This window comes from Dichomitus squalens (assembly GCF_000275845.1).
Source record: "Dichomitus squalens LYAD-421 SS1 unplaced genomic scaffold DICSQscaffold_13, whole genome shotgun sequence".
Taxonomy (NCBI): domain Eukaryota; kingdom Fungi; phylum Basidiomycota; class Agaricomycetes; order Polyporales; family Polyporaceae; genus Dichomitus; species Dichomitus squalens.
The window spans coordinates 145,903-159,412 of record NW_006766895.1 but is presented as its reverse complement, the minus strand read 5'-3'; the positions used below and the strand labels follow the sequence as shown (position 1 = coordinate 159,412).

Sequence of the window (13,510 nt, the reverse complement as noted above, 5' to 3'; positions counted from 1 at the left end):
CTTGTCCTGAGGCCTGAGGCTTCACATGGATCCCTCTCACCGCCCTTGTCTCCGTCTTTTTTGCCGCCTTCGACCTCGGCAACCTGAGAATATCCAGGTCCACGTCTCTCCTTGTACCCCTTCTCCTTCATTGGACCCGCCACGGTTCATACCGAGAACTCTTCACATGATCAACTCGAATCCGTACTTTTATCACAAATGAATCGTTCAAGTCTAGACTGTAGTTTGCCTGGGGAAAGACTGCGACTCCTGATTGAAGCTCCAAATTCAGAGGAAGTGAGAGATTGGCATCAAAGCCGGGGGATGAGCATTCTCCCAGCCTCACGCGCTTCTTCATAATTGACGAAATACTTCCCAGAGATACTTGTACCCTCAGGACTCCATTTGGTTCTATTGTTGAGCATGTCCTAATGCAGCCATATTCGGAGTCAGGCACCTGGCATAACTTTAAGCATGCTCGTGCTGAACAGACGAGTAGTTGTTTCCTTGATTATTCCTGAGTTTCATCACGATTCCCGCAACCACGATGACATCCTTCAATTCCACGAAGTGACAAAGACGGAGCAAGTGCACGAGGACCCTCAAGTTATCATATATTGGTGAGAGATTACTTACGGCAGTGTCCCTAGAAACACATGAGTAGCGCAATGGGTCGAGGACGCAGCCTGTTGACCTGTTGATGTCATGAGTTTTACCGAGGAACACGCCTTGTGACCGATCATGAAACTCGCTATTAATTGGTCACTCTGCAGATCTGAGACCCGTCCATCCACTGCTGTTGGCATCTTCGTATGGTGAGTACGTAAGTTCTTCTGGGACGCTTCTTGCGTATATCTTACATCAAATAACATCCACGAGGTACGTCGTGTTCTGACAGTTCGAAAGCTACGGATTCTACTGTCTGATGCACTATCACAGATGTACATAGCGTCCGCTGTCCCCACTTCTCGGCGGCGGCAATATCGGTACATGCACTTGTCGAGCATGTGACCTGCGTATGCTGATCATTGTAACCTTGACCTGAGTAGCGCCTTTCTCTATATAAAGCATCATACGGAGCCGGGCCGGGAACAGATTGAGCAGGACGATTAATCGCCTAGGACGGTGGGCCCAAGTGTCCTACTTCACAGTCCTACCCGGGTAATTACTAATCTTACCACATGTGTCTCATATCGGAGACGTACCTTTCTTCAGGAAGCAGATGCGTCGACACCGCGTGGGTCTACTTCCATCTCCCAGGGTTTGTTTGAAGTAGACAGCACCGTGTCGAATCAGAAAGTCTGGTCCTTAGGCCTATGACTCAGGCCGATCGTAACGTTTCCAGATGTGATAAGGGAACGTGTTCCGGGAACAGCGCGAAAGTCCGGTAAGGTTTCAATCAGATCACGAACCTTTCGAAGTGGCGAAGCTACGATGGGTTTGAGCGGGATATGATCGCACCTACTGTGGACCTGATTGTGAATGATAGACAAGCTCTACATGGGTAGAAGTACGACTGGGGCATATTCTAGAACTTGCGACACCTCGCAGAGCACGCCAGAAGTCGAATATTAGGCTACAAAGCCAGTACAAAAATTGAAAGCAATCATTGTGTTCCTCAGAAAGGTCCCCCTGCCCGACGACTCGCTTCCGTCATTGTGCACGTGCTTACTTTGCAGTTCGGTCAATGGATCAGCTATCAATGGCCCTCTCTCTCCCGCATCCCGACACGTACAGTGCATATGCGTTCATGGAACGTGGTGGTGATTTGCAGAAGATAATTGTCAAGTGGAGGGATCCTAATCCAGGCGAAATAGTTGTCAAAGTCCTCGCATGCGGAATATGTGCAACGTGCGCCCCATCAGCTTTGAGTTACGCACATTGACTCACAATTCGCACTCCCTCCGGTTAGTGATGGAATTCTTCATACAACAGCGCTCCCCGTGCCTATCCAGTTTCCGCGAGTCCCTGGCCACGAGATTGTGGGGGATGTCGTTGCTGTTTCTGCTACTGAAACCAAATGGCAGCTTGGGCAGCGCGTCGGAGCGGGTTGGCATGGAGGACATTGTCACACCTGTCCCCGCTGCGTTATTGGAGAGTATTTCACTTGTAGTCAAGTGGACATCAACGGTACCGTATCACTGCTCATGACCCTCCCAAAGGTACTGATTAGTATTTCAAGGAATCCTGAGAGATGGAGGCTACGCCGAATACATCGTTTTGCGATCTGAAGCCATGGTTGCAGTGCCTCGTGACTTGGAGCCGACCGAGGTCGCTCCTCTCATGTGTGCCGGAATGACTTGCTTCAGTATGATCCTCTATGCTGGCTACTTACAACAGAGCTAACACACGCCTCTTTCGACAGACTCCCTCAGAAATATGGATGCACAAGTCCTAGAATATGTAGCTATTCAAGGAGTGGGGTGAGTGCATTCCGATAAAGAATCAGTACGGGCCCTCATTGTCACATGAAGCGGTGTCGGCCACCTCGGAATACAAATCGCGAAGGCTATGGGTTTCCGTGTCATTGCAATCTCTTCTAGCGGCGACAAGGAAGCAGTAGCGCGCGAGCTCGGAGCGCATGAATACATTGACTGCTCCAAAGTTGACCCTGTGCAAGCACTGCAAGCATTGGGCGGAGCAAAGGTCATAATGTGCACGGTACCAGATATACACGCGGCCATGAAGCTCCTACCCGGTCTTGCAGTTGACGGCACACTGCTCCCGCTCACACTTGAAACCGAGCCCATTGTCATCCCACCTAGTGAGTATAACGTCTCCTTGATATGACACGGCGAATGGGATATTGATATGCTCCCAGTTGCTTTACATCCGAGTCGTTATGCTATCAAAGGTTGGGGTGCCGGAGTGGCGAAGGATATTGAGGTGTGCTTAACTTTCGCTCAGGCTCAGAACATAAGGGCGATAGTGGAGACATTCCCACTTGACAGAGCGCAGGAAGCTTACAATCGTCTCACCACTGCGAAGTTTCGTGCTGTAATTGTTCCCAACCTCTGATCCAGATGTATAATGGTTTTCAATCACGAGATGCCCTCATTGGGGTGTTTGAGGCACTAATGGCTCGTTATTTCACCCCGTGTACCATCTGGAATTACATTTGTCAGGCGGAGCAGTCTTCAAATAAATCAATCCGTTTATGCATTTCCCAAAACCCCTGCAGAATTGGTCATTGACCGCCCTGGCAGGACGACCGATTCATCCAAAGAATTATCAGACCAAGCTATACCAGACATAATATTCTCGACCTATGCAGGACCCTGTTTTGACAGAGGAATGTCTTCATTTGGAAGACCAGCGTGGAGCGAATAGAAGCTGACGGAAGATGAGTACAAACAGCCTGGGCCTGATCATATTGCAGCCGCAGGCCCCTCGCACTTCCTGGCTGTCAACGACACTCATGTCGACTTTTCGCGCGATATAAAACACCTAAAGAGAAAGACGACTGCTGATGACCATCAACTTGATGGTCATCCGTTCGGTTAATTGGGGACTTTACCCCGAAGCAAAGCGACGCTCTAGCTGAGCTTGAACTTTCTCTTGTGCTTCTTTGATGAACAAGGGACGAACGCCGTTCCGTACCTGTCTTCAGATTTGATCAGGTTGGCTTCAGGTGCTCTTTGTGGTCTGATGGAACTGAGCTGAGACTCATCCGCTTGTGGTGCGTCTTGAGCCCAATCCTTCAATTGGGCCCCGAGGGCGCCCAGCCGTTCCCTGAGGATTGTTTTCCTTCCCCTCATCTGGACCATCGTAGGCTTACGACTCTTCCTCTCTTACTCGTTCTCCGCGAATGACCCCTCAGCTTGGAGACCGTCTCAAAGGCACAGTTGTGGTCATTGGTGCTGGTATAGCAGGGTTGATAACCGCGTATACCCTCTTGAGAGACGGTTTTGAAGTTCAAGTCTTGACTCGGGATGCTGAAGCTGGGGGTGTTTGGTCCCAAGACCGCATATATCCTGGACTTTTTCTCAACAAGTACGTCTATAACCGCTGCTCCAATAAGCCTACGTCACTGAATGTCCTGCGTAGTGTCCATGGAGAGTATCGCCTATCTCCGATGGAAATGTCGCCTCTAGTGGAACGTTCGGATGTACGCCTCGGAGGCCAGGATCTGAACAAATACACGACTGCATTTGCATCAACATTCCTCAAGGGCAAAATCGAGTATGGAATAGAGGTGCATCGCATTCGCCGTGGTCCGGCTGGGTCGGGATGGCAGCTCGAGGTTTTGAACCGCTCGACAGCTCTGCCTGAAACCAGACTTTATGACCGCCTTGTACTCTGTACCGGGGTCAGTGTTCAATTCAGTAATGCCTTCGAAACACTCAATCTTTTCTAGGGTTGCAGTGCAGGCTTCGTTCCGGAGTCACTCAGCCCCAGCGCTGCAAGTGCTGCTGGCTTCCATAGGATAGTGTGCCACAGTGTTGACTTCGGAAGAAAGAGGGCTGAGCTTCTAGCGTCTGTCCCGGAGATTGGACTGGAGCCCTCCAGAACCATCCCATCCATTGTTGTCGTTGGAGGAGGGAAGTCCGCCCAAGATATATGCACGTACCTCGCAAATGAACGCCGCAAAGTCACAATAGTGTGTCCTGACTTCGATGCATTCACGGCTAGGCCGAAGCCACTTCCTGACTTTATTCGGAAGAGCAGGTCAGCGGTCTCACAGATACATTGGGTTTAGGCTGATACAGTGGCAGGCTCCTTGCTCTTTTATCGCCCCATATTCACCTGAGAACAGGGCTAGAGTAAGTGCTTGTGTTATGTTGTTTTACTTTGCTGAACCCTGATGCAGGCGTTTTTTGCACACTACTCGGTTGGGTAAGAAAATTGTCAACTCTTGGTGGAATCGTCTCGCTGAGGACTCTGTGCGTCTGTCCCCTGCTCTTGGTGCTCTTCAACTTAACCTCAGCACTGCAGTACCGTGCTGCGGGAGTGCCTGCAGATTCTCCGCTGCGCCGCGCCGTGCGGCCGTTCTGGCATACTCGCGTTAACGATGAAGGTGTACCTCGCTCTAACGGTTTCCATGCGCTCGTATCTGCTGGGAAAGTAGAAGTTATATGTCCTGCACGAGTTGCTCGCTATGGCCGCGACGGTATCTCTGTGATACTGGAGGATGGCAGATCCCTCCCTGCAAGTGCTGTGGTTCTCTCCACCGGATATAGGTCGTCTTGGCCCACTATTTTTGACGGTGAGATTATGATCCTACATAAGGGTGGATATCAGAATTGACCATACTAATAGAGGAGACCACCAAGGACCTAGGGTTGGATCCCCAGCCTGTGAACGATACAACGACACATCAGTGGAAGTATACGACACTGTCAAATGCTCCTCCGTTACATCCTGAGGCAAAACGTTGGTCGTCTACTCTATACCATGGTATAGTTCCGGCAAAACACATCGTCCATCGTGATCTGGCTGTCAACGGCGCTGTTGTACGTTGGGATAGTAGACTCATAACATGTGCTTTATCATACTCACTCTCAGACATCTTAGTTGTCCCCGAATTTCGGCTACACCACTGAGGTTACCGCCCACTGGATCTCTTCCTACTTTCTTGGAGATCGCTTCTTACGTCTTCCTGCAACCTCTGAGGAGGCGCTCGCCTTGACGGAACGAGAGGCGGCGTGGCTTCGAACCCGCTACCCCCAGATCCCGACTGCCCTCAACAACAGCCACACGAGCTATCTAGCGTTTTGGTCGTGAGTGGGATTGAGTGCCCTCAACTTTTCGCAGAACTCATCCGAACTTCTCTGTCCTTATCTTGCAGGTGGCCGCAGCACGTGGACGACTTACTTGAGGACATGGGTCTCCCAGTCATGCGGAGCGGAGGGAACGCTCTTACCTGGCCGCTCAAGGTCGTCGATTTGAAAGAAATTAGTTCTTTGAAGGAGGAGCGCGATAAAAAACGGGCCGGGAAGAAATCTTGAGAACTTCAGGTATCTACACGTCTCCCACTTACTGCCCGGCTAGAAATTCTCTGTCATGACGTCACTTTGGACCGCGAACTTCTTGATGAGACTGCGTGCGTGAGCAGACTATAGAGACGCAAGGACGCGTAATCTACCTTCGGCTTTCCTCCTTGCGCGTGTCGTTGACTACATAGTTCTAGTTTTCTCCACGTGTGTCGAATATAATTTATACTTGGAAGATTGCTCCGAATGTGCACCTACATTGCGATCCCTGGGTTTTTAGCTTGGTACACTCCGGAGCAAGTTTCACAGCGACCACATTTTCCATTTTTGTCTCGGTTTGAACACCGAGTTTGCCGAGAGATGCGTCTCTTCATACCAATCTACTTCCATGTAGCCTGCTGGTATCAGCGAGCAGGTAGCCGACAGGGATAGACACGGGTCTACTCATGCGGATTCTGACTTGACCCGTAGTACCCGTACCCGTATGGGCATATACCCGTAGTACCAGAGGCGGTTTTACCTGACCTGTGTCCATCCCTACCTTCGACATGTGAGGTCGGCAGCATGTGAGCAAGCATGTTGGTAGTCAGTATCGGCTACCTCAACCCTCCAGAGCTCACAAAGATGAGGTATAGGCGGGACCCATTCAGAGCAGATGGGTACGTGTGCGCATCTCTTGGGTTGCCACACTTAGCCGGATGCACTAACAATCTATATTGATTTAGGGACAAAGAGGAATGATGTATGATACCGGAGACCTCGTTCGACTCCGCACAGACGGGAAGTTCGATCATCTCGGGAGCGTCGACGAGCAGGTCAAAGTCGGGCTAGCCACGCTCGTGACTCCTCCGGTGCTAACGCAGCGCGTACAGATTGTGAATTCTGGGGCGGGTAGGGCTTCCGGGTCGAGCTAGACGGCGTCAGCGCGGCGATGTTCTCATGTACAGGGATTACGTCTGCGTACGCGCTACATAGACGGCGAGCTGCACGGATTTTATACGCCCAGCTCGGTCTCTGCAGCGGCGGTACTAGAGGCAACGATCGCGCTTCAGTCATGCTATACAGTGCCGTCAAAATACATCGCGTTGGATACGCTCCTTTTGACTAGGTGAGTTGGCCTGGAAGGCGTGGATGCCGTAGGGACGTCACTTACAGATTTTACGTGGTAGCAATGGAAAGCTTGACCAGCGGAGGCTGTGTGACATGGCGGATGACCCTGACGTACGCTGTGAGATAGTCCACGTTTGGTGGTTGATTCTGAGCGGGCGTCAGTATCGATTATTTGGACGAAGCCTGAACCTACAACGTCACGGAGGTGGTAACCGAGAACAAGAAGACTTCCTGCTGTTCCTCCAGAGCAACGCTGGCATCGGCATCCATCCCCCGCCCTTGAAGAGGTTTCCACTTCTTCGGCTCCGATTAAGATAAGCACCCAATCAGTTTGCGCTCTTCCGGAGCGACCAGCTTAGTGCGGCGGCACTACCGCCGAAGTATTTGGATTTCTCACTGGGTTTGGTCACGTTTTGGCATCATTTTCAGAAAGTCCTTCGAAGGGCAAACTATACTCGACCGTTATTAGATATAAATAGTCAAGATGACCATTCCGACGTCAAACGCATGCGAGCCCGACAAGCCGATGAACCTATCGCACGGAGAAAGCAATCTGAGCGCACAGTCGTGAGACGACATAGTTTCGAAGACGTTGAATTGCATAGCAAGCCAGCTTAGGTTTAAGTGAAACGTTGCACAATACTATGAAAGTATTGCCTAGCAACAGTCGCGGACTCTTCCCAATCAACCAACTGGCGGACGTCAAAAGATAAATTCACGCTCTCGGAACGGCAGGAAGGGAGTAGGCAGTGCGCTGTACAACCAAGCGTCCTCAGCGTCCGCTAGGAGATAGGATGGACAGTACATGTACCATGAACCATATTGGTGGCTCCACCTTTTTCAGGCCGAGGGCGTGTTCGACAATGGTCTGATCCTGCTTCGCCTCGAGTTGCTTGACCTTCCACTCGTGTCCCTTTACGTCCCGGGGGTTTGCGTCCGCGTTAGCGATCTCCTCGAGCTTCATCCACTTTCGCTGCATCTCTCCATCTCTCACCTCGATTATAAGAGCAGCCTTATGACGGTCGAGGTGGAGGGCAGCGTCTTCGAGTCCGCATGGAAGATGTGCGCTGACAAGCTGACATTCCAGACTCTATGGATACGCGAGGAATGAGATCTCAGTACGAAACGAAGATATGCAATGACCTCCACGAACGCCTTTTGAACGCCTGTAAGCTCATCGTCGACGTCCATCGCATGAGAACGGAGGGATCGGAGCTCGGAGTCGAGCGAGCACAGCCTCAACCTTCTTGAAGTGAACGCGAGTGGCTTGCTGACGGTCAGAGAGCGACGGATGACCAGAATGGGTAGCCTTGCGCTCACGAATCACCGTCTTGAATACGACATTCTGCCTGCTCTCAGTCTCAGCGGCGACCCTGCGGCTTCAGGCGAGGCTCGTATAAACTGGGAAGACCTGCAAACGGAAGTCGCGAGCTCCTCCTACATGCTCTTCGCGACTTGACTGTGACGAGTCTCTTCGGCGATGTTTGTCCCAAAGAGTGCGCGTAGTCAGTCGATCTCGGCCTGGGCTTCGATTCGCACACCTGCGTCGCCCTGCTTGCCTCTGAACTCTGAGTCGAGCTGAACGGTGGCCTACATTTGAGCGAAATCCTGCCGGAGAGATACATGATGTTCGTCGGGTTATTGTAGACGAGTAATACCCTGTGAGGAAGGGTAGTTGTTCGACCAGGGATTGACAGGGATTGCAGATTGGGAGTATCGGGGGAAAGGCCCTCCACATAGCAACGCACTGACGGGCAGGGGATCAGCGCTACTTCGAGGGAAAAGAATTCATACGCTTTGCTTTGCTCCCGCTCCCAATACCCAGGATATCCACCGAGGTTCAGGGGTACCGATCATTGGGTCCCAACGCAAATATGTCTAGCCCACGAGTCGTCTATAGCATCTGGCTGAGCTGCTTAAAAAGCGATCGAAGGCAGTTGGATCAAGGTCATCAGGGAAAGTCGGATTCTTCGCCATGGAACACAGGAAGATGGAGTAGGCGAGGTGTATGCAGGAAGGCCAAGTGAGCGATTCGCATGAGCGCGATGTAGGAAAGGCAGCGAAAGCGTTATAGGGGATAGGATCAAAAACAAACAAGGGCATTGAACGTAGCCACCAAGCAAATGATATCGGAAAAAGGCAATATTCCGAGGTGCGAAAACGTACAGGCGCATGAGGACGACAGTGATGACCTTGAAGCGGTGCTTGAGGTAGCGGAAGTTTAGTGCGCCGCCTCAATATCTAGAAGGCTTTTAAGCACTGTCTGCATTGCGCATGAGAAGCAATACTAAAGATGACTAACGGAGGTGCCCACCTAGTCCTGATGCTTACACCGGGCAAAGTTGTCTTGAGCCTGTTCGATCGGGAGTCGCTATGCTCCGTCGACAGTCGCTCAGCAATCCATGCCTCTCTCCAGTGGATCAGCAATTGATTTAGCGAATTACTGCAAACAAAGCCTAAGGATGCCTCCGTCCCTGGAGTTCTACACGTTCAGCATATCTTTTGAGCCTTAAGCGGGAACTTCTCCCGGGGTTGCTGACGCAAAGGTAACGAGTCTGCCTTGAATTGCATTACGCGCTTCCCGAGTAGATTCCGGAGAAGGACTTTGTAGTCGAAACACCGGCGACATGAGACGCAAGGGTAGCCAGGATAGTAACATAAGATGATATGAACGAGTCAGATGAGAGTGCGAGGGATGAATCAGCGATATCGATGCTTGCGTGCTGTGGCGGTACATCTCGGACCGTAGACGGGGCTTCGGGCCGGAATCGGGAGCCGCCAGGAGTCTTTCTCCTGGCAGCTGCGATGCTTGAGCTTGCACTTCTTCTCCACGTGTTGGTGCTGGTCAGGCCCTTATACCTCTGCGTTCCCGACGCCATTACTCACAAATCTTTACAACAAAAGAGTTGCGTTGAAAACCCCCTCATATCTTCTCAATTACAAAACGAGCTTGGGTCAACACGCGCGAGGAGCGAGGGAACCAGATGATCCTCATCAGGTGTGCCTTCCACTCGCTCTGCCGTATCATCTCGCAATCCTTCTTTCACGGTAACGTCTGGTGCGGGTACTCAAAGAAGACATCCAGTATCTCGAGGCACTTGCTCCTCTGCCAATGATTCCCTCACATTCCCAACTCCCTTGTTCTCGAACTCAATATCTGACCCCGTCGTGCCGTCTCTTGACCTTGTCTGCAGCAGCTCGCTGCGGTAGTATGTGGGGAATTTCCGTCAGTCGCTCCATTTCCGGCTGTGCCAGTTCTACCTCGTAACGACTATTTCCGCTTCCTCGCGAAGTAGTTCCTACAAGCGCATCCCATGCTCGAAGCATTCGGGAACGCAAGGGCGTAGATGAACAATAATTCGGATAGTTTAGGAAAGTTCATCTTCACCAGCCTATCCCCGGACGATAGCGTCATTGGCGCTGATATTTACACCTTAAACAGAACCTGGCTCGCGAGGACCTGCTCGTGCTCACCAGTGCATACATAACTAAGACACGTGCTTCAACTAGAATTCAGCAGGCTAATCCTTACAGCAACCTAGGTTATCCTCGAGCAAGATGGACCCTTGCATAAAGCTGTCGGTATCGAAATCATCAAAGACGGCGCGATTAAACGTCTTCAGAACGTCCGCAGAGATTTCGTGAGCGCCGCAGGTAAGCAGATTCCAGAGGGACGGGATGGGTTGAGCTTGACGTGGACACCGGGGGAGAGCTCGTATCAAACACCGCAGGTCCTGGAGCTATCCGGGATGGATAACCCTGATATTCTTGAGCAGCACGGCATCAACGTGAAGGTAGACCTGCCTGGGGTAGAAGAGAACCTCCGTGAGCCTGATCCTGAGTATTCCTTGTGAGCCGTATACAACAGAACATGCATGTTGGTCGCCTATCATGCGAAGAAAACATGCATGTCGTGATCGGACACTGAGCCGAGAGGCGACAAAAACATGCATGTTCTGTTGTAGAATCTACTCCTTGTGAGAATTCCCTGGCTCATGCCTACCTGCAGAGGATCACATTTTTCTATCCCCCAGAGTTTGCTAGAGCCCAAGAGGGGCTGTAGTGAGTGTTGAGGTCTGAGTTAAAATCCTGACGTGACTTCTGATACTCGCTCTCAACAAACAAGGCAAGGGCTTTTCGCTACCATCCCCGCCCAAGCATCCGTCTTCCTCTCCGCGGACGCCCTCGGCCCCCAGAGGACGTCGCTCGGTGGCGTGCACAGGCGGACACGCAATGTACAAATACATTGGCCAAGGTCCTGCCCTCCTCCGGCCTCAAAAGACAGTACGCAATCCACTGTTAGTTGTTCGACGACAAGAAGCAGCCACAAGCCGAGTACGTCTCCCAGGTTTCCCCCACATCGTTGTCCCTGCACCTGACCCTCCTTCCTTTGCACGTAGGCTACTCATGTTCGTCGGCCGCCAACAAATGGCGATTGCCCCTCCGGCCAAGCCGGGCGCGCGCTACCTCTCCCTCGTGTGCGCGCTCTCCCGCGCTCTCTCGCACGGCACGCGCGTCCGCAGACCCTCTGGCGCCCTCGCGGATCGACCCGAACTACTTCGGGAGCGAGGCCGACCACGACCTCTACGTCCACGTCCTCCAGCACACGGTCAAGGTCCTCTGTGAAGGGACAGGTGATGCCGAGGCCGGAGATGCTTGCACGAGGAAGGGAGGGTCTCGTCGAGTACATCAAGAAGAACGGTTTCCAGGTATTCCATCCTGTCGGGACGGCGGCGATGATAGCACGCGCCGATGGAGGCGTGGTAGACCCGACACTGAAGGTGTTTGGGACACGTAACCTCCGTGTCGTGAGTGTTGTTTGTTTCCTGCCGCGTATCACTTATTGAGAGTCCATGCTGAACAGGTCGACCTGTCTGTGCTGCCTATGGTACAGGGATGCTGTCGCATCTGTACGACAAAGTCTAACGCTATCTATAGGAGTTCGTCTGTCACGCAGTAGGCAGCGTACGCTATCTGCGAGCAGGTACGTCTCCGTCTTGCCTTGTCTCTGCGAATCATATAGCCTTAACACTTCGCCAAGCGGCGGACATCCTGAAGTCTGAGCTGCCTGGAAAACCAGGCAACTGAATCTGCTGATCACGCACGGTCGCATGGTCTAGATCACGCTCGTCGGTACTGATCTACCTCACTATGTCAGCAGTATCAATGCAGCGTGCCTAGCGGCAGAATTGAGTATTCTGCAAGTGTAAGTCGATGTACGTACACTCTAATGTCCGCTTGATTATGTAAGGAAGATAGCGGACTGTGACTATAGCAATGCCGAGTCACGAAGGGGTGTACAGTAGTCTTGGGTCCACGCCGGAGGCAAACAGCTCGCTGTGGCAGAGGGCGTGAGATTGGTTTCTAAGAGCGTGATTGTCAACTATATGCCTATGAGATTACACTCGGCTTCCAGACAACGCCTGCCTAATCGAACAGCACGACTTACATATAATGACTGCAGTAACGATGAAGAAGGCTACAGGTCTGCGATGGAGGTACGAGTACTCGACTTGCACGCTCACGAACTGTGTCCGCCGGTTGACCTTAGCAACGCTACTCATTTCGCGCTGCCCCACGAATTCCGCCGTAGGCAAGATCGTAAAGCGCCTATGAGGCACCTTCTGTTACCGTTGGTACGCCCCACCCCCTATCTTTTTCTATTGGACTACTCCTTCTTGTCGCCCTCGTGTACACTCCACCCCCCTTCCTGTTCCCGGCGACCTATGTTTACCTTCCCGTTCCCCTGTCGTCCGCCTGTACACTACCACCCCCCATTCCGCCCCCTGACGACTGCGTTCCTAGTCCCGGCCCTCTCCCTTAATATTTCCCCTTTCGTCTATATGACCGGACCCTGAGTCCGACCCTGACCTTTTCCCTTTTCAGTTACATTACTTTACCCTGACCCAGACCCCGACCCTTGTCGCGCCCCCTTTCCCTTTTCGGTTAGATTACCCGACCCTGACCTAGACTCAGGACCCTGTCCCGCCTCTATCCCCTTTCGGTTATATCACAGGACCCTGACCTAGGTCTTGTACTATACTGGGCCCAGCCTCGACCAGACGCGTTCCTTTACAGTCTCCTCATACCTCCCCACTTTGGTCGGTTACCTTTCCCTTCCTAATATGGTCGGTACCCCATAGTATATAAGGAGGCCTGTAGCCGGTAGAGGCTCCCCACTTCTGTTCTCCTCTTCGTTACCTCCTGTATCCCTATATCCCTCAATCTAGGGACTTGCGCGATACTCTCTCCCCCGTGTGCTACACCGCGTACTTGGATAAGTCCGCGTGATAAGTCTGGATAGACTTGTGTAAGTACTTCAGCGTAACACCTTCGATCAGAGTGATACATGTAGATCTACAGCCGGTTGAGTTGAGACGTGCTCAGTCGCCTCAGGGAAACATCGAGCTAGTGAAAGAGAGCTACGCGAGACAGCTGATCGGAGTAGTCCTCAAAATCCGGCAGCCTCTACTACAGAACGCACTGTG

General features: G+C 52.0%; 4 protein-coding genes across 4 annotated transcripts; 3 read left to right on the top strand and 1 right to left on the bottom strand.

The window, feature by feature from the left end:
* Nucleotides 1-1,681: 1,681 nt before the first annotated feature.
* Nucleotides 1,682-2,997, top strand: DICSQDRAFT_60085 (GroES-like protein; the record flags this gene model as incomplete). Its single annotated transcript, XM_007365551.1, has 6 exons — nucleotides 1,682-1,830; nucleotides 1,892-2,109; nucleotides 2,162-2,287; nucleotides 2,345-2,402; nucleotides 2,454-2,743; nucleotides 2,801-2,997. 6 exons carry the CDS (start codon nucleotides 1,682-1,684, stop codon nucleotides 2,995-2,997), a joined length of 1,038 nt encoding a protein of 345 aa, XP_007365613.1.
* Nucleotides 2,998-3,787: 790 nt separating this feature from the next.
* DICSQDRAFT_60170 (FAD/NAD(P)-binding domain-containing protein) lies at nucleotides 3,788-5,927 on the top strand (the record flags this gene model as incomplete). The annotated part of the gene is made up of 9 exons (XM_007365550.1): nucleotides 3,788-3,972; nucleotides 4,027-4,288; nucleotides 4,337-4,647; nucleotides 4,695-4,742; nucleotides 4,790-4,862; nucleotides 4,915-5,185; nucleotides 5,239-5,432; nucleotides 5,494-5,699; nucleotides 5,768-5,927. The coding sequence occupies 9 exons, from the start codon at nucleotides 3,788-3,790 to the stop codon at nucleotides 5,925-5,927; spliced, it is 1,710 nt and encodes a 569-aa protein (XP_007365612.1).
* Nucleotides 5,928-7,730: 1,803 nt separating this feature from the next.
* DICSQDRAFT_161449 (uncharacterized protein) lies at nucleotides 7,731-8,647 on the bottom strand (the record flags this gene model as incomplete). Its single annotated transcript, XM_007365549.1, has 3 exons — nucleotides 7,731-7,935; nucleotides 8,017-8,112; nucleotides 8,564-8,647. The coding sequence occupies 3 exons, from the start codon at nucleotides 8,645-8,647 to the stop codon at nucleotides 7,795-7,797; spliced, it is 321 nt and encodes a 106-aa protein (XP_007365611.1). The 3' UTR covers nucleotides 7,731-7,794.
* A 2,124-nt stretch (nucleotides 8,648-10,771) lies between these two features.
* Nucleotides 10,772-12,110, top strand: DICSQDRAFT_169939 (uncharacterized protein; the record flags this gene model as incomplete). Its single annotated transcript, XM_007365548.1, has 7 exons — nucleotides 10,772-10,872; nucleotides 11,149-11,257; nucleotides 11,326-11,637; nucleotides 11,696-11,830; nucleotides 11,887-11,910; nucleotides 11,961-12,006; nucleotides 12,064-12,110. 7 exons carry the CDS (start codon nucleotides 10,772-10,774, stop codon nucleotides 12,108-12,110), a joined length of 774 nt encoding a protein of 257 aa, XP_007365610.1.
* Nucleotides 12,111-13,510: the final 1,400 nt, after the last annotated feature.